The sequence below is a fragment of the Syngnathus floridae genome, chromosome 9 (assembly GCF_059516105.1).
Source record: "Syngnathus floridae isolate MCC-2025c chromosome 9, RoL_Sflo_1.0, whole genome shotgun sequence".
NCBI classification, from domain to species: Eukaryota; Metazoa; Chordata; class Actinopteri; order Syngnathiformes; family Syngnathidae; genus Syngnathus; species Syngnathus floridae.
Window position 1 is genome coordinate 6461597 of NC_142421.1, and position 20206 is coordinate 6481802.

At 40.5% G+C, this 20206-nt stretch overlaps 2 protein-coding genes across 4 annotated transcripts in view; one reads left to right on the forward strand and one right to left on the reverse strand.

Annotated features, from left to right (window-relative positions):
- The window catches only part of LOC148393162 (golgin subfamily A member 7B-like), a 129302-nt gene that overhangs the window by 25162 nt on the left and 83934 nt on the right, over positions 1-20206 (forward strand). The gene's annotated exons all lie outside the window — the stretch shown is intronic.
- Positions 9877-20206, reverse strand: part of LOC148393165 (zinc finger matrin-type protein 4) — a 38869-nt gene continuing 28539 nt past the window's right edge. Inside the window, exons 6-7 of the mRNA XM_088384555.1 lie at positions 18643-18739; positions 9877-12281 (exon numbers count right to left, since the gene is read on the reverse strand). Of these exons, the coding sequence (XP_088240681.1) occupies positions 12245-12281; positions 18643-18739 (134 nt within the window). The 3' untranslated portion in view covers positions 9877-12244. The remainder of the gene's footprint in view (positions 12282-18642; positions 18740-20206) is intronic.

The following is a 20206-nucleotide window of genomic DNA, read 5'->3' on the forward strand; positions in this document are numbered from 1 at the left end:
AACGAGAATGTATACTTATGAAAATGTCTCCCATTTTTGGACAATTGCACACTTCAATCTTTGAACGGCTGTGTCTACATTTCTTTTATTTCCACAAACTGTCACGGCCAGGTGTCCCGATACTTTCATCTTTCCAGGGTACAGTTCGGATATAATTGAATTCTCTAACTATCCCACTCTGCTTTATTTCTTTGAGCTGACGTTGCGGTTAAAATGATGACTCTATGAAAAAAAATGCACAAAAAGTTTAAAAGGAGTAAGTGAGAGAGTGTGCAATAAAATGCCGGAGAAAATCCAGAACATTCCTTATGTGAGGGCTTGTTTAAAAAAAAAAAAAAAAACTCCCCAGTCATCATTTTTTTCCCCCCCATGTATTTTCATTTTTTTGGTTTGCTTTTTTTCCCTACTCGCCTTAAAACATTTGTGTGCCTGGCAAATCAGTGCAATCGTCCCTCCTTAAAATGAAAATCTCAATTCCCTGCCTATTGAGATGAAAAGATGGTGTCCTTGTAAGACAAACAAAAAGTATGTGCGGCTGACACGCTGTCAAGTTCCTGACGTGTCCCTCCCATTTGTGCCCGTCACTTTTCCGTATGCATGATTAAGCCATAACAAGGTTGCTGCTTTTGTCGTGCCTACGGGAGAAAATGTCCTACCGTGTGCCAGTGAGAAAGTGGAAAGAGCGAGCTTCCATAAATAAACCACGCCATCCTGCTTTTTGCTCAAATTAGGCAAATTCCTTGGGAAAGAGCGCCTGCAAATACAGCCTTTTAGCCGTCATCAGCTCTTTAGTGTGTTTGGTGTGCTGGAAGCGATGCGTTTGGTGGACTCTGTCACTGTAATGCGACGTGAATGAAGACAACCTTGAGGAGAAAGTTGTCAGTCGTCGTCGTCCTCGTATGTCAATGCCCACGCCGGTCGCTTTGTCCTTTCTCATCTGGGGGACTTGGTGGCACGAGAGTTATTAGACACACACACACACAAAAACTCCTACTACCATTGAATTACTGTCATCCACTAGAGGCCACAAGCAATCCCACGGGCATTCTATTAAAATGAATTGGAGAAAAAGTAAAAGTAGCTCATAAAAAAAAAAATTAATCATCCATGCATGTAAAGTTGTAAGTAGGTAGCAACAATACATTATCCTCCTCTGCCAGCTGAGCCTCGTATTAAAATGATGTTATGGTAATTGTTCTTTTCTATTAAAAACTCTATGGCACATCAAGAAGAAAATGCACCAGCCAAAAACAATTATTAGAATCTATAAAGTCAAAGGCCTGTGAATTTGGAAATTATTTTGACCCTCCTGTGTTTGGAGTCCAAAAAATGACATCGTTGCGATTTTGGCTTTTTGAAGAATAAACAGCATGATATTGGACAAAGAAGAGACTTTATTTTCGTGATTTTGGACTCGTGCGGAGCGCTTGTCACGATGAATCCAAGTGAAAGCAAACGTTTTTCTGCTCTGTCTTTCCTAATTTTACTCGCGTTTGCTTCATCCTTGCGATCAGCCATGCTTCTGCCCCGTCCCATTATGCGTGCGGAAAACAGGCGAAGGCCTTCAAAGTAAATACATATTCATCGGAATGCCAGGCGAGAGAATGTTGTGGGTTTAATCTTGCTCTTTTCCAAGTTGAGGAAAAAAAGAAGATGTTTTGTTGATGTCATTGCTGCAAGCTTGATTTGCATTCACTCATGTTATTTGTGCCTTTGCCTGGTTTTGCATTTTAGTTAGGACGCTAATGATGAATTGTTTACTGGTTTGTTTTGATGCAATGTTCACGCCGATTGTTTGATTGGGAGAATTTGTTTTTGTTGAACCAAAGCTTTTTTTTTTGGCTAAGGGAGTACAAAGTAGTTTCTCACAGCACTTGGAAAGAGGTATTTTAATGAATAACCAGTGGCTGTATTATTCATAATTCTTGGGGGGGGGGGGGGGGGGGACTGTTGCGATTGTGTAATCCAAATACTGAAAGATCTGAAAGTTCTCCCTGTTGTTTTCTTTACCTCCTTTTCTCTGCAGTGCTGTCAGATGAATCTTTGTCTGCTTAAGCAGTGTGCCACCATTAATGATGAAGTTTTTTTTTTTGGGGGGGGGTGTGTGAGGGGAATTCTACCATCAACGTGGCTTCTTGCCTGGGCAATTATTCCCTCTGTTGGAGGGAAACAAGTGAGACTTCACAGCTCAGCCTATTTGGCCTCAAGTTGCCTCGGGAATGTGAGCTCAAAGTCACCGACTGCCATAAATGTCACTTCGGGAACGTGCAAAATGACCGTGCTCCCTTTTTTTTTTGTCTTAGTGTAATTGATGACGAGTCATTTATTGTATATTTAGTAGAGTTTAACACCTATTTGTTCCTGTTATTGATCCAATGGTAGTTCTCTATTTACTAACATGGCACATAATCCTGAGGGGTTTGCTCCGACTGCTGACCTTCCTATACCCTGCGAGCTGCCATTGCCAGAAGTGTGTGCGTTTGCGTGTGTGTGTGTGTGCTGACATAGGGCTGAGGGAACGGTGCGCTAATAGAAAGTCTATTGACTGGGCGAGTCACTCATGGCTGCTGTAATAGCTGCTGGGCTACTCTGGGCGCAAGTCGATAAAGTTCTCCTAGTCCCCACGGGCCGGTGTGCTAGACCTCTGTCAGCAACTGGAGCAAAATTAAATGTTTGATCGACCACCTTGAAGATGCGGTTTGTGGCGCACGTTTGCCCGAGAGTGCATACGCGTTCATTTACTGTACTTGTCGAGGAAGTTGGGATTTCATTGAATTTGATTGTTTGCTTGCAGGAGTGCTGGGCACACAACAAGGAAATTGAGTTTGTAGGATTTAACATACAGGTAGACCAATAAAATAGATTATTGTACTGAAGTCCTTGATTGTGCTGATTTTGTGGTAGAGTTTACCCAGATCTAAGGATTTTTTCGGCCAGCGTTTTATCTGTATTATGTAATGCATTGTGTGCCTTTTTTGGAAGTGATAATGGAGTCTTAAGCGGGAGACAAAATTAAATTTGCGTGGTTAAAAATGAGAGCTGCGGAAAATAATGTTGCTTGTGTGCAATGCTGTGGCTTGCACTTTTTCAGTCCACAGAGAAATAAACAAATTTGTGTGGAAACCTTTGCAAAGTTAGTGCTCCATTTTGGAGAGCCAAGGACACAGCCGCAAAATTGTATTTTTTGGTGTGTTTTGCAGTGGAATACATTTTTTTACTGTATTAATGTTGGAAATATTCAATATATTTCTATAATTTGCAAAGAAGTCTATCTTCAAGCTTCAGATTGCCTTCAATTATCTTCAAGGACATATAAGATGTATTTTACCTCACATTTTAAATAGTTTCTCCATGTTCTATTCGCATGTCTGTGACATGCTGTACCTCAAGGATAAATAAATTATAGCTCACTTTCTCGTCTTGCTGGACTCTTCCAATTTTCAGAGCTTGCCGATGCCAGACAAGCAAAGAAACCAAAAATCTGACCTACATAAGACTGCAGTACTGTCAATTTAATGACAGAATCGATCACACCAGCTGACTTGATGCCTTAATGTCTGTTGCTGGAAGGTTCCCCGGGGTGGGTGGGGTAGTGAGGTTGACTGACAACACTGACATTCAGACCGGAGGGGGCACAGGCAGGTGCCGACACAGCAAGGTCCCTCTCAGGGGAAGCTGAATTTGGATGGACTTACTCAACAAAGACACACTTGGGTTGACACAATATATGATGGGAAAGAGCCTCCTCTTGATCACATGATCCTTCTGGGAGCATGGAGGAGGAGTTTGTCTTATCGAGGCATGGCAGCCTGATGGAGCTAATCCCGCTGTTTGGCCGCTAACCTCTGACACCTGCTTCCTGTCACGACCGGGCGGCCGTGGCGACAAGCCGAAACGAGGTCATCGCATTTGAGATCCAAAATACCTCGGGAGGCAGTTCCACAGCCTCGCATTCCCTCGTCGACCTTTCATCATCCATCTTCCTTTGTCGGCCCTCGCGCGACCTTGTCAGACGATTCCCGGCTCGAGTTAAGCGACACATGTATGCCCGGCGGCAGACTAGGAGGAGAGCGGCTAATATGATTACGCCTAATTGCTGCCAAAAGCTTCCGAGTGCAAATCAACACACCCTACATCTGTCTAAAAATCCAAAACAGGCTGATTGAACGATAGTAAAAGTCACTTAAAGTTACGCTGAGCAAAGTCTGCGTTAATTCCATTGTCGCGCTTGACGTCAGCACGTCGAAAAAGGACAAAAATAAAAAGGTCAATCTCCTTCCTGACTGATTAAATTTGTGCTGTGCCCTTAATATTCTGAACTGAAAATTCCTAGCTCCACTTTCCTGTGCCACATTCACGTGATGCAACTTTGCACAATTAAACGGGTCAACTGAGAGTATGCAGAGGCGGCTTGCGACAGGTGTTTAACACAGATTGCCAGACCGAGCTCCGTTTGCGCATTGAGGAGTAACGAGCCCCACGTTTCAGATGAACGCATCTGTTTACAGCTTGTTTGCAAACAGATAGCGTCAAATGAAAGGCCCTGATTGGCAAAAGATGCTGGCAATTAGTCGCTTGTGTTCCGATAAGCATAAACTAATTGCGTACATTTGGTTGCTACGTGGCCGTGTTTAAAATTGCTGTAAATAAAAATCAATCCGTCATTAAATATCAGGTTTAATTCAGATGATCAGAGCGAGTGGGCGAGACATGCTGGCTGTAAACCGATGCTTACGACGCCACCTGTCATGGATTGTGAGGCTGACTAATGCACGTGTGCTATTTTGTTTACCGTTCCGCTGGCTTTGCTCGGCTGTGTTGACACACTCGATGTGACGCCCATGAGTCAACTGTCAACTGTGCGAACGACAAAACACTCACAGGTTTTTAGGAACCTGAGCCATATGGTGTCCTTCACACTTGGATGATTGACACCCAATTTTGTGGTGGAAAATAATATAGACTGAGGTTGAACACAATCTGTTCCAAGACACTGGACAAAATCATGAACATGGATATAATCCACTTGAAGATAAAACTGTATTAACTACTCCGCCATTTTGCTTTTTCCATATTAAGAGTTTAACATTGCAAGTTGGCTAATCTGCGCTTTAAACAAAACAAAACATTGCCAACACTGATTAATTTAACTTTACATAGCCGGCCGGCTTTGATTTCCAGCGTTTTCCTCCTCAAGTCAAGGCTAAGTGTTTTTCAGTGTTTTAATTCATGCATAGTTGTCTATCTCATCTGGTCCACTAATACAATAGTGCCTCATTAATGCGGGGTTTTCATTCAGAGCGAGGACAGGATGTGTATCATTAGGGGTAGAGAATGCTTAATTTATTTCTGTCTTTAATGATTAATTTCATGCAACCTTTAGCCCATTAAAATGGTGAACCACTTCTCAATGGAAAGACTTACTTCCTAGAATTTGACATGACCATAGTGAGCTGGTTTTATTGTCGCAATCAAAGGAAGACGTAACGCCGCAGTGCAGCGCGGCTCGTAAACTACAGAGCAGGGCTCAAAAGACTCGTCCTTATCATAAATGTATCCAGGTTTTGCCTCTGGACAGACTGGGTAGCACTATTGATTGTGGCTTTAAAAAGACCTTAGAGGATTTTCTTTTTGATCAAATGTTTTACACAATAATCCAATCGTACATGGTTCAACCGTTCACCGCTTGACCACCTTTGCCGTTTTCCTCCTGCTCCTACATAATGCTGATCCATTAAAACAAACTGCCGCCTTTTTATGTCCCTGCAAAGGTAATTTTCTGCTTAGCTGAAACTTTTAATTGAATTTGTGGCTTTTTTTTTGTGTTGTTGTTTCTGCTTCGGCAGTCAGTTTTAGCCAACACTTTTTGGGGATACAATTTAATGGCATGTAGGCACTCATGCAACTTTTAGGTACCGTCGAGATTTAATGCAAATGCAAAGACTGTGTGCAATATTTATCAGTGTTGCTCTGGCTTGACACTTCCTTGATTGACTGCCTCTTACCCAAATTCAGCTCCGATAGGCTCCAAGACACATCTGACCCTGCTGAGGATAATTGGTACAGAAAATAGATAGATGGAGCAACCTTAGTTTTGGTTGTCAAGAGAACATGAGTATAGAAGATTATTAAATGCAAGTCATCAAGTAATGGAATTGTATTGCACTACCAAATTCTAACCAACAGAGCCACTGTTTAAACTGGTCTGCTTTCGAAAAAACATATGGCCAATCAAGCTGCATGCATACGAGCACACAAGTCCTCTGGGCATTATCATTCCGCTCGTTATGGAAGAGATTCACTCTTGCTGTTAAAAAAACAAAAAAACAAAGCCATTGAAATTGAGAAAAAACTAAATCGTCCATTGGTGTGAATGCAAGTGTGAATGGGTTGTCCTGGTGACCATTCCAGGGTAAAGAAAATGAAAGGATGTAATTAGTATGCAGTTAAATTAAAACACTGAGCTACTCTCTGTCATAAACTAATTTGATAAACCATTGCACATTTTTGCATCATCGCCCTTAATCTGATTTCCATTGTAGTTACCCATAATTGCATAAGCATCGATTTGACAATGGTGGGTGAAGGTTTAACGCATAACTGCGGGGTGCTGACAGGGAGACACATAACTATCTGCATGTTGGCTTTGACAAATTAATTTAAGATAGAGAAGGTCTGTCTGTGTGTTATTGTGTGTGTGTGTTACAGATTTAGCTCACCGGCTGTGGTTGTTGAGATGACAGCAGTCACTTGGGGAGTGGGACATCAGATGTAGTCGTCAACTGACAGACACACTTATTACACTGGCTGTCCCCCTCCTGAGTGGAGGCCCAGATACATACAGGATTAAGCCAAATGCTGCCCCGCTTGCCTTCCCTACTTTAAAGTGTAGTTTACTTAGAACTGTGGAACACGTTTATATGCAGTCTCTTTTCTCAACTTTATATGACTAGTCAAGAGCACCTATGCGTCCAGGCGTTCGTCTTTTTTTTTTTTTTTTTTGGAGTAACTAAGCAAAAAATATATTTTTTTTTATCATAGCAACTATTACAATGTCAAAGTCAAAGTCTGCTTTATTGTCAATTTCTTCACGTCAAGACATACAAAGACATCGAAATTGCATTTCCTACTATCCCACGGTGACAGATTACACGTTCAAGTAAACAATACAAAAAGTAAAAATAAGAAGGCACATACAATGAATAAATAAGAGCAATGAATAAATAAGAGCAACTTGGTGGAAATGGTGCAATTGTGAATACAGCAGACAGTCAGTTTCCAATGAGTCGTCCTGTCATAAAAGGTAATGCGCATATTTTAGCCTAAATTTTATCGAGTGCAAAGACTGATTTGTCTGCAGATGGTGAGGGTTTAAATGGCGTGTCCACTTGGTAATGATTATTTTATGGTTGAAACATTATCGTGCGCACACTCACTCAAAAGTCGCAGTGTATCAAAACTAAAATGGAAACATAGACGTCAACATGCAAGATAAGCCACCTGTGCCTTAGACACGTGCACATGAGCGGGCAAGACACATCCGCACACCCCGCCTGCCACAGCCAAGTTGTCGGTTCAGCGTTTTAATTAAAGCTTCTCTCCTGAGCTGTGCGGCGGCAACAGCAGAGAGCTTTTTACTAGAGGAAAGATTTTGCAAGATTTGACAAAACATCCTCATTTGAGCGAGACACACATTTGGATTATTGTAGTAGTAGCACAACGTGAGTGGAGACAACAGTCTTGTTGGCTTTATGCAAACTTATACTATAACAATAATTTAATACGAGGAGAAACTAAAAAGAGATATTTTATTTAGTTTGTTCCAATGACCACTTAGGTTTTTTCGCACCAACAGTCTCGTTACAATTGCTGCCATCGGACATCTTATCTCTGTCTGCAAAGTTTTTGTTGACGGTTTCAGGCCACCGAGCTCCATCCATCGTTTCAAATGCCAGCCGGGGTTGAACCGAGGAGCGTTTGGGTGTGCGGACAATGCCTTTTGTCAGGAACGCTCCGACAGGCACTGACAATGAACAGCCTGCTGTATGGAGAGGGCTAGTGAAGTGGAAATGTTTGTTGCTGTCCCACTTGGGCTTGCATGCCCGTTGTCAGCGGCAACAGTCAGTCGCAGTTGCAACTTTTCAGAAGAGGGTTTCTGCAAAGTGCTGTTTTCGAAGCATAGTGTGTCTTTTGATTAAAAGTGTATGGCAGGGTGGTAGCAGTCTGGTTTAATAATGACACATTCCAAACTTACATCAAATATATATAGATACGTATATGTACTTTTTTTTGTTTACTGAGGAGATGTCAAGATTGGAGATGCACAAATCTCCTGAGATAACTATCATTTCCTTTTCTCAGAAAGACAGTTTGCCTTGTGTTGCCCCCGAGCCACATCATTCCTGGGAAATGTCAACTGAAAATGTACTGACATTTACAACTAAATGTGTTCTTTTAATTATGTAGTTGTACACAGTCAAAGTCAGGAGACTGTAACAAATCTACTAACAGGACTTCCTCGATGGGTTACTCGAGGACCAACGGACTATTCTGCAAAAAGTACATTTTAAATTTTTATATTGTACTGTATTTTTAATTTAAAAAAGATCTTAACATATTTAGTGACAAATGAATGGTCTTGTGTAAACAAAATAAAACTACTGAGACATGAAGCATTTTTTCAAATGTAGACTTACTGAATTATGTAAATGCCTCCATTTGAGCTATGCATCAAACACTCTCCGGGCCCGAGTGTAAGGACGCAACTAACTGTAAGGGGAGTTGCCCACCTGAGCTCATCAATATTCATGAAGATCATAGCTTGCTCCACTATGGGCAAACTGGAGAGGTGACCTTGAGTTCTACCCTCTTTACTAATAATACACATGGGTGGGATAGCACTGTGGAAATGACATGATACCGGTTTGAATGTTTTATTCAGTGCAGCTCTTGCGGCCATTAAGATTGCGCAGGCACTCCTTGGTCTTGTTTTACTTTAAAGAAAACAAAAAAAGAGAGAATTATCAAACACGTCATTCAGTTATCCCGCAGTTTCATCCAACTGACAGGTTCTTTGTCAACATTTATTGAAAGCACGCACGTTGTCTGCGATGCACCATAGCTGCTCTTCCTCAGTCTTCTGCATCAGCAGCGTTACCATGGAAACCTTGCTGCCAGGGCCAAGCTTTGAAGCAGTTCCCTCGTTTGGAAATAAGCTGAATATTTTTTTTCTAATCTTCCAGCATGCTTGCTGTCTTTTTAGATTTTTTCTATATTGAAAATATATCACATCTAAGCTTTACTCCGTTTGCATGCAGCACCACATTTTCTTCCACTTTTCATCAATGATGACTAGCCTTTTATGGAACAGGAAAAGTTGAATAAATAAAACCAAAATCCAAATAAATATAGTTCTGTGGCCGCTCAGGATGGTGTTGACCAATTTATAATTCATTATTTTGAGGAAAATGTGGTCCAAAAGTAACTTGCTCAAATAACATACAAACTTTCTCACTCTAAACTTTCCCAATATGTTTATGAAAATTGGCCAAAATGTTGTTTCACCCAAACAAAATACTTATTTAAACCCCAGAAGCCAATTTCCTGGATTATCAAATTACCAGAAAGTATTTATTGTCATGGGAATGAGAGTTTCTCATGTTGGCTCTTGTTTAATTAAAACCATTATGACACCACACCACTAAATAATCTAAAAAATAGGATTCGTAATTAAGAAAAAAAGTGAGACAGTAGTTGCTAGAGAAACATAAATGTCATATGGGATTTTAGGAGTTAAACTTCTGAATTGCATCCTAAATCCCTTCGTGTTGTGCAGTGATTCTTCACTACACACTCAAAAAACAGATTATTCTCATATCAATGTCAGCATATTTATTATTTTTCAATAATAACACATTTCCCTCATCACCCGGTGGCTTAGTGCAGATAAACAATATAAATACAAAACCCTTCGTAAATCTCAATACACAGACTAGAAGCTTTGGCTTATTTACAAAAAAAATAAAAATCCTGCTTTTCCACTTCCAAACAGTCTAATTACAGAAGGTCATTTGCAGTTCACTCTTCTCTCATACAATACACAAATAAAAACATTTTATTTCATGAGTTGAACAGATCTCATCCGAAAACAAAGAGTAGTTTAGTGTAGTGCTTATCGTGTAGCAACAGCACAGGAAAATGCCCCCCCCCCTTCGTAAAGTGCTACAAACAATTCAAAATTCACTTTACAGACACTCTGATGAGACGACTTACACAATGTTGACATTTCAGGTATCAAAAAGATCACTTTTAATTAAACAGAGGTGAATTTGTACTAAAATTTGTTGCTGAGGTGTGAACTATAATGCATTATTAAGCTAACACTAGAGAGCAGCACTATTGCCAAAATGTGCAAGCAATCTACGTAAAATAAATAAATAAAGCAAATTAATGCAACATTTTCCATGCATTAATATAGTATCATTACACACCGATTGCTACATAGTTTTGCAAGTGATGTTTTTCCTCTGGCTCTAGCAACAAAAACACAAAAAAGTACACATTGCCCTTTTCAACAGGCCAGGGCAATTTCTGTTGCCTCTGGACTGCTTCTGACATCAATATTCAGCTTTGTAGGAATGTTTTCACTAGCTTCAACGTGAGATTCCAGTTGAAAAGTCATTTTTGTGCTGCTTTTTTTCTATCTGCTGTCATCAATCCAAGGCAGCATTTGCTTTTTCAGAAATCATTTAGTTGGCGTCTCTTCGATCATCTGTAGTCGTTGTCACACAGTGAGAACTTTTCATGCAGGTCTTCTTGTTCATTGATTTTTATGGTCTGGGCCTGAGTGCTTGGCACGTAGTTTGAGAAGGAGCCCAAACTGAGAACTGGATCAGCGTCCAAATGCTTGGCAAATGCTGTTCTATGGCCATCATAGTTAAAAACATTTATTTTTTATACCCTGGCCAAATGATGTGATCAAATAATTGTGTTGATTGAAATTTTTTTACATCCTGGTATTTCTTGCTGTTCCCGATCAGCTATCTGTTTTCGGTACCGCGTCTCCTCATCCTATTTTAAATGACTCAACCATTTGTGCTCTTCTACTCATTTATGTCCTGGTATTGGCTGGAAAAAAATCTTGATATTTAAAAGTCATAACAGGAAAAAAATCCTGAGGTACATTACGCAAATTGTGTGATGTTGTGAAAAACAGGAGGGTCAGAAAACCACATCTACACAAGTGCTGTGATTACACAAAAATGCGTTTCATTTATTTAAGTTGCAACTTTTATAGCCTGCTCGTACAGCACAAATTTATTTTCATAAAAAAGGTAACAAATGTTACGTAGCGTTATGGGGGTGAGTTGATTAACAAATAAAAAAAGCTTGGATGGGCTATTGATTTTTCCTCTTCGCATTGGCAAATTATCGGCAGATACTCAAAATTAAATTCGGTTGTTTGGAACAAAGCATACAAGAATTACCTTGCATAAGAAGCCACATGCTGCTTCAACAAGTCTAAAGACATCAGTAGCCTGTTCCAGTAAATTTATATTACAATAATCCTTTGAACAATACGACATTGGAAATATACCATTAAATTTATATTTTCTCAACACACTTCCCCCGAATTAGACACCTAAGAATGAACCTGCATTTTTTTTTTCAATGGATGTTCCTGACTACTATTTGCCTAAATAACAACGCATTCCAATCAACTATACATTTTGGTCATTGGATATGCTTGTACTACGTAGAAACGCTAGGAATCATTTATAGACAAGGACCTTTATGACAATGCGGCTAAAATGTTAACAAAGTCAATTCATTTATTTACCAAAAGACACTCATTCATCAAAAAAGTAAATAACGTAACATTTGGCCAGCGTATAAATATTTTATGCTTAACTGTAAAGAACATTCTGGGCATTGACATCATTAAAATCCAGGACTGTTTCACATGAATTGTTATTTTTATTATTATTATTACCACCATTGTTATTGTTGTTTATGGCAGTCCACAGCCAGGTAGCTTCTCTCTGCTGGCTGTTGGTGTACAACTCATGTCAAACACTTGGGTGCAGAGTAAATTTCAAGAGAAATCGCTTCAGGACACAGAAATGAAAGAACCCACGTGCGCGTGTTGCAGATGTGTGGACGGACGTCTCGGACACACAAACACTCTGGCACACTGTTCGGTTTCTGACATATGGCAGGATTTTTGAAGTCCGCTAACTCCATCTCATTCTTGAGGGGCGCACTGCTGTTGTTGCTTCAAGCTGCAAACAAGCAAACACAGAAAAGCATTTGTTGAGTCTTGTTTGGTGTCTAAGGTGGGTTCATGTGACAAGAACTTTCTGGTTTTTGCCAGGGGGGAACACAGACACGGAATCCCATGAGTGAGAAAGTAATTCTGTTTGCGGCAAGTAATGCCATTTGGCTTTAAATCCATGTTGCCTGCCGTTCTTAATCTAGTGCACGAATGCAGAACAAGACAAAGGCCTGGGAGGTGAAGTGCGGGAATTAAAAAGGAGAAATCATCTATTTTCATACTCTCAAAATATTTCACCTGGCTTGAAATTAAAATGAAGAGCACAAGACACTTTGCACAAATCCTTATGTTTTTTTTTTTTTCCATCGGCGGCACGGCATTTACCGTAAAGGTGGCTCTTTATCTAAAGCCGCTGATTGTTCGGCATAATGCAAGTTGGTGTGGCTGCATTCTGCCGTGAAAACAAATCCCCATGGCACTTAATTCAAAACAAAGAGATGAAATACGCTGAAGAAAAGCCACTTAATCAAGCAATTTTAATCACATTTGGACTCCCTGCAGAATAGCCAGATTTAAAGGATCCATTATTGTGACTAATACCGATCTTTGGAGTGTAGCTAAATTTAATAAACAGCAGGGCTGCTCAACTGCTGGGTCATAACCTCAAATGGGTTTCGAATATGTTGCAGACAGCTTGTTCAATTCATTTATTTCATGAATTTATAGCTACTGTACCGATCGAGCGAGGCATTTTTTATACTTTATATTTATGAATCGGGAAAAATTGTCTTGTTGGTGTCCTAGTGCTTTGGAACAAAACGTTTATAAAGAAAATATTATGCTTTGCTCACATATTCTGGGTTATAGCTAATTAATAATTTATAGGAAAAATATGATTCAATAGGTTGTATGTTTCATAATTTGCATTTAAAAGTGCCTGAGTTCTTTTGACGCAGTGTGACCATATTTGAACATGGCAAGACTGTACATATCTTTGTGCAGTTGGAAACTGAATAAATAGTCAGAGAAAAATGAGACAGGCGTGCAAGGGAATATTTAATCATACGCTGTACCAAAGTCGAGAGGAAAAAAAGAAAACATGGGGTGGTACTGTTGATTTTCAACTTTGTATTAATTCAGTATGAGGAAAAAGATGGAAGAGACTTTGGAAGTGGGTTCATTGCCAGGGCACACTTGGTGGCGGCTTAGCTCTGAGTTCACCTGCTAAACAAAACTGGAACTTCAGAGCTGCTTAGATCTCATGCAAAAACAGAAACAAATTGAGTTTGACACTGGAGGAGCTTGTGCTGAATACAAATTGAAAATTTTTTCTGTTTACTATTGTGCAGCCATGACGCCTGATTTAGTGCATTTAGTCAACCAATTTGTGTTTTTTCCCCTCCCAGTCTTAGTGTACTCTGTAAAAAAACAATGCAGCTCAGCTTTTGGCCAGCATATTTAACATTTTGTTTTTGTTTGGGAATTTTTGATTCTTTGAAGAATTTTTAACTGATGAACCTCTGTTCCAGCTCACACAAATCAAAGTTTCATTTTCACATTTTGATTCCTTGCTGTCTGAAATGTCAACATGACCTTGACTTTAAAACCAAGGTACATACTGCACCGTGGCATACCATTATTGATTATTACAGTAAAATTAATTCAGACAAATGTTTGAATCTGGGGATACAATAAAAGACAGAGGACAGGGAGCGTTAATGAAAGAAAATTGCACCGTGGCAAGGTGATGGCACACCGAAGGCATGTGAACTATGTGGGTCCATCTTAAGTAAAGGTTTTAAGCCCATAATCTGTCCCTGAACCACACATGTGGGTCTTATGAAAATGAGAAAATGAAAGCAATAGAGATAGTACACTTAGGAAGTAAAGGTCACCTTGGCAGCCTCCATTTATGTTTCCATATGTGCCAGGTATAGCACATCAGTTGCTACGGTAGCACAGAGCTGTGAGACACGATTAGGGTGTGCCTCTACATTCGCATTCTTTGGCATTAGTAGATGTTCGTTAGAGGGAATTACAAGTACGGGAGAAAAAAAAAAAACGATAGTTGGCTTGCAACTCGTTCGTAATACTTTTAAGTTTTTTCAATTGGCCTTCATACGTCAGTATATAACACCCAAGGAGGAAGGATTTTAACAACCTCCTTTGCACTTTTGCTTTCACTGAGCCAATCATCAAGTTCGGTGCTAACACAGATCACCAGCATGCGGCTCAAGCAGTCAGTGTTTATGCCAGAGGCTCTCACAAGGGAGCAAAAGATTATTTGTGATATCTTTGACTCAAACTACAGGAGGAAAAAAAAGTTTGATTTGTAACTTCCTAGAAGAAGTTGAAGGAACTTTTGAGATTAGATTTTGAATTCATCATGAAAGATGTGCGGACACGATTGTGAAAATGGCCCGCTGCTAGTTCTTCTAACTCGAGCAATGCTTCTTACATAGGAAATTGTCCTCCATTGCCAAGACAGAAATGATTTCATCATTTCATTTCCTTTAGTTTACCTATAGAAACGGAGGCATTGCATTTTTGAATGGAAGTTGACCATGCGGCTGCCTCGCTTGTGCCTCTGTAGTATATTCAGGTAAGCAGCCTGGCATTACTGCAACACATTGTGTCGTGAGAAAATGGCCTGCCAAATAGATCTAGTTATATCTCTGCTGATATCTTCCAAAACTGCTCCAATTACAGCCAGCAGTCTGCTGCGACAGCAGCGAGGGAGAACGGAGTGTTTCAAATGACCCGCAGCTGACGGTGAGCAAAACAGATGCGTGGGACAGATACACAATGCTGGCACATAAACACATCCAGCTGTTTCGGAGAAGAGCAAAATATGTTGTGGCTTTACCGATGACACATCCCAAATGTCCAACATGCGCAGAGCGCCGAGTAAAATCACATTTAGACCGTTAAATTGAAAGACATTTATTTAGGGAGTTCTAGATGGAAGGCGGGATTATCGAATTTAAAATATTTTTTTTCTTCCAACATCTAATTGGCTACAATGTCCATGCGTTTAGAGGTTAGGCATAACAATCCATTGTGTGAAAATGCTTGTTGATTGATTATGTCTTGAAGCAATCGACGCTAAATAGAGTGCAACACTTGGCTGCAGAGGCTCTGTTGATTCAATCTTGACTAGCGTGGCATGCAGAGATGTCAGCTAAGGGTCGTTGAGCAGCACACAGCTTTTCCTGGCAGCATTATTCAGCTCTCCATCAAAACGGTGATTTAATATATTCTTAGAGGCATTCATTAAATTTACGATGAATCGATTGAAAAGATGGTTAATTTTGCACGTTGTTGATTAAGAAAATTTATCAAGAAGCCTCCTGTGGCTTAGAAGCCTGTAAATGGATTTCTCTGTGTCCTCATGTGGACAGAAAGTAAATTAAAAACACTCTGGCTGAGATTTATTTGAGCCTGCAGTAGGAGGGAAAATGTTTTTTAAAAAAATGCACACTAAGTTTAAAGTGTGACTAGCCCCAAAATAATAAATATTTCCCAAAGGATGTTGAGTTGTTTTGATGTTTCTGTTCACGTCATGCAGACCAAAACAAAGGCGACACACATCGCCCGTGGAGCCTCATGTCACCTTATTTCTCCACTCATATGCCATCCGAGCCTGTCTAGTGTGTGCAAGTGTCGGTCCATTCACATGGCAGCCGAAAAAGTGACACTCGGCTAAACGTGTTGGACAATACAACCTGACAGGGACTTTACATGCTATCGTATCACATGCCTCAATTTCTGCTCCACCTCAAAGATGACAACCTTATTCGCTAATGGCTTAAGTGTGTGCAAAGTAGTTTGATTTTAGCTGAAATGGGTTTAACATTGAGTCAAGCATACAAATTGAGTAACACCTGAGTGACTAGAAGAGAGCAGAGCGAGTGAAGTTGATGAGGTAGAACCCCCTCGGTCTTGTTCGGATCCCCAGAGGATAAATGTTGGTTTGGATCTATTTCTAGTACCACTTGCACCATCCTAGTGTGCCTTTGCAATAAGTCTGCAAGGGCTGTGCACTTTTAAATGGATTGCGCTTCCTGGGGCTCTCTCTCATGGACTTTTTCACACTTCATGCACACTCTAAGTCTGCAGAATCTCGTTCAAGGGCTTACCCAGAATGCACTGCAGTCAACTAGGGCACAGGCAATTTCCAAATATAATTTAATCAGATTAGATCGAACATTGCCACAGTGCAATTTACGGTATATCTAGTTGTGGTCACGTTGCTGTCAAAGTTATTATGCTCTTGTAAAGATGCGTAGCGAGGTAAAACGGTTCCACAAGGTTTGCAATGTCATCAGAGCAATGGTTTTTCTATTTTACACTCAAATCATCCTCATATACTGAATTTAGGACACATAATACGTAATAATATACCATACTGCCATGAATCTGCCTAAGGACCGTCTCTTCCTGATGTCTCGGCAACATTTGAGCCCTCCAGCTCTCAGCAAGACTGAGACTTGTTGTATTAGTTGCCTCTACTCTTTGAACCGTGAAAAAAAAATGTATTTGCACACCTCCACATATTCTTCTGTCTGTTTGGCAATCCCTCTGCTCATTTGCCTTCGACACCATATTTGTGCTGCGCCTCACCTCCCCGGCCATCTGTCTGACTTTGTCCGTGGCGTGTTCCGTCTCTGCTGTGTTTATAAAGCACTCCCATAAACAACTCTGTCAGACTCTCAGCATCCTTGCCCGCAAGCACCAGAAAAGTAACAAAACTGAGATTCATGAGGCAGCCCATTTGCAAAAATATTCAAACATTGCAAAGTGGGAGATCAGCACTCAAACCTGACAGTTTACCTTTGGGTATACACAGCAGGCTTTTACCCACTGCTGTGTCAGTCCAAGTACAATGGTACCTCAAAGTTTGAATACTTTAAAAGTTGAATAATTTAGGAGTTGGAACACGTACAGCGTGTGCCAAAAGACTTTGTGGCAAGTTTCTTGAATACATTTCTTGATGAAGGCCTGAAAACACCAAACTCCCTAAGTCAGGAAAAGTCTATCTAGAAGACGAAGACGAAGTGCTCTAGACAACGGCTGTCCAATTGAGTTATGTGCCGATATAGATGTTGGCATCTCTTGCTAGGTGCCAGCTGCTGAATTTTTAGCTCCCATGTGCTTTTCACTTGCGATAAGAGTACATGAGTTACTATATTGAAATATCTTGCGTTGTGGCAATTTTCAGACTTGTTTGACATTGTTTTGCAGTGAAGTGGTTAATTTCCACTTATAACCATGAATAATACAGCTGTACTAAAGTTGTGGGTATGATTAAGTTGCCATCACAAAACCTCAGCTGAGTGCATGCAAGCACATTTTTAGAACGTACGTCACTTTTTTTCCCGGCACGGTGGGAATATTAATGATTCTTTGATCCTGACCAGTATTTGACTACAAAGCCCACAGACGGATCTTAATCGTTTTTTCCCCCCAATACCTCTCGCCTTGCCTTGTTCAATGAAGCTATTAAAAATACTCTCAGCAGGTTGAATACGAGCGCAGTCGAGCAGTCTATTATGAAATCCCGTGATTGGTTTGATGAATTAGAAGATTAAAATGTAATTCCGGGCTTCACTACATGCAAACGTTTTTGCCAGCAAAGCAGATCACCTGCTAGTCAGCACATCATTTAAGTATGCATTAACTGCAAAGAAATGGACAATTTCTTTAAATTCTTGGCAGCAGGATGGGACGGAAACCGACCGTGTTGTACAGCCTATGTGATGAACGAATGATAGACAATTTCAATTTCAATCATTAAATAAAAAAAAAGAAAGCATTTACTTGGGTTAGAATGAATAAATCAACTAAATATATTTTTAAAAAAAAGACAGCATTAAATACTGTGCAGAGAGGCCTACATGCAGAAACAAAATCCGCTCTGGCATAGACTGCCCACAAGCACGCTGCGAGCTCTCTCATGGTAAATGCATGATGTCTAACTGCTTTAACCCACCATTTGGATACATTTTGGTTCAGACACAACCACAAACTTATTTCATTATTAATTACTTGTTGTAGAAAGGCTAATATATACTGTAGGAAAATGTGATAAAGAAAACCTCCCCATACATACTATAACAAAACATGGAAAGTGATGTCAGCAATTTTACAAGCCTTAAATTGCGTAACCATTTTCCATTTTTGCGTGTTTATCACACTGCTGTCAAAACATTGCTTGGTTCACTGTCAGCCAGAAATGAGATTTGACTCCGCCTCACTTCACCAGCCAAGAATCCATCACGCTCAACGCACACACACCTCCTCATATTCAGATCAAATGCCTCGTAGGTCGTTTGTCCTCACACGCTACGATGAGCCGTTGTACTCACTTGTTCTGATGTTTGGAGCCCTGGAGGTGTGCATGGTACTGTTCGATGGAGTTGAGGACCACGCTGCAGACGCTGCAGGAGTAACTACTGCGCAGCCCTGGAGAGACATTCAACACACAAGCCGCACTTATTTTCCAGGGTGCTTACAAAGACCTATGTGCTCATTGAAAAACTCTCAAGAAGCTATTATCATAATCCTCAGCAGGAGCCGAGCTCACAAGCACAACAATGCAGTGGTACCTCAAATGGAAAATAGGTGAACATTTTTTATACATTCCTAAATTCAACCTGTTGGGGATATATTTGGAATAAATTTGCTGTCTGAAATGAGGTCAAATTTCAAATTGTGTTTAAACTCCAAATTGCACAATACTTATGGGGCATCCAGACGTCAAGGTATCAAATCGAAACAAAGTTAAATAAGCTCTTCTTTTCTACTCTGCAGAGCAGGGAGATTTTCGTAATTAGGTTGCAGCTGGAAAAAGATTTGAATCTATTAATCATTAGGAGAAAACTGGTTATATTTTTAGATCGCAGCCGGTTTGTGTGCGTGTTTTCAAACCCTAAACCTCAAGAAGGTGAGGGAAGGGAGGACAGTGATGTCAGCTGCGTGTCAGATGGTGGAGGACTCTGCTGTGTTTGTGCACGCGTATCGAATGTGTGCCCCAGACCCAGATGTGAGCAAACTGGAGGGCTTGCAGGTGGTCGAGATGAAGGCGCCTGCCAAAAATAGATGGATGAAGATGGCAACAGAGAGATGGGAGGGTTCGCTAAACCACGTGGGTGACGTGGGCAAATTTCCGGCAGGAAGTGAAATGAAAGAGGAGAGGAGATGGAATTGTGGGGAAGGAGCACAAACTGATATTCGAAGCGTAAAGTTTTAGTTTTGAAATTGGAAGCACCACTGCGGTTCTTCTTTCAGACAAAATGACATTACTCTTAATGATAGTGCTATTAACTGAAGAGGAGAAAGACATTCAATGACCGGCCGATCCCATTTTATTTTTATTACATTCCACTCCCTTCTTATTCTATAGCAAAGTAAAGATCACACAAAAACGTCTGCTCTTTTATACACTTGTCAATGATTAAGTGCCATTTGGTGCCTTTGTAGGGAAGCTCTTAGTCTGATTGACAGATTGGCCCTGATCTCCAAGATAGAAAAATAGCTACCGAAAAGGTTCGTGTTTATGCACAATAACGTTCTTTTGGTTACACAAGCGCTTTTGGTTTATGAGAGCACGCCATGGACTAATCCATGTAAATGAGGCGCAAGACACAGACTGCATGCAAGGAAGCGGCGGTGAATTCATGCGGGCTCCAGCAGTATTTTGTGAGGGCGTTTTAAGCCTTGTTAATTACATAAAACAATATGCTAGTGACAGAAATGAGGAGGGGGGGTTGGCATGAAGGCTAATGTACAGCCCCCTGGCTGTTTTGGCAACGGCGGTATGCCAACTTCCCAAAAAGTAATGATCGAGTGCACATAAAATGGAAAGTGCTGCATTGTGCTTTTTTTCAGAGAGCATTGTTGCGCTTTGGGTGTCTGATGCGCTTTAAACTC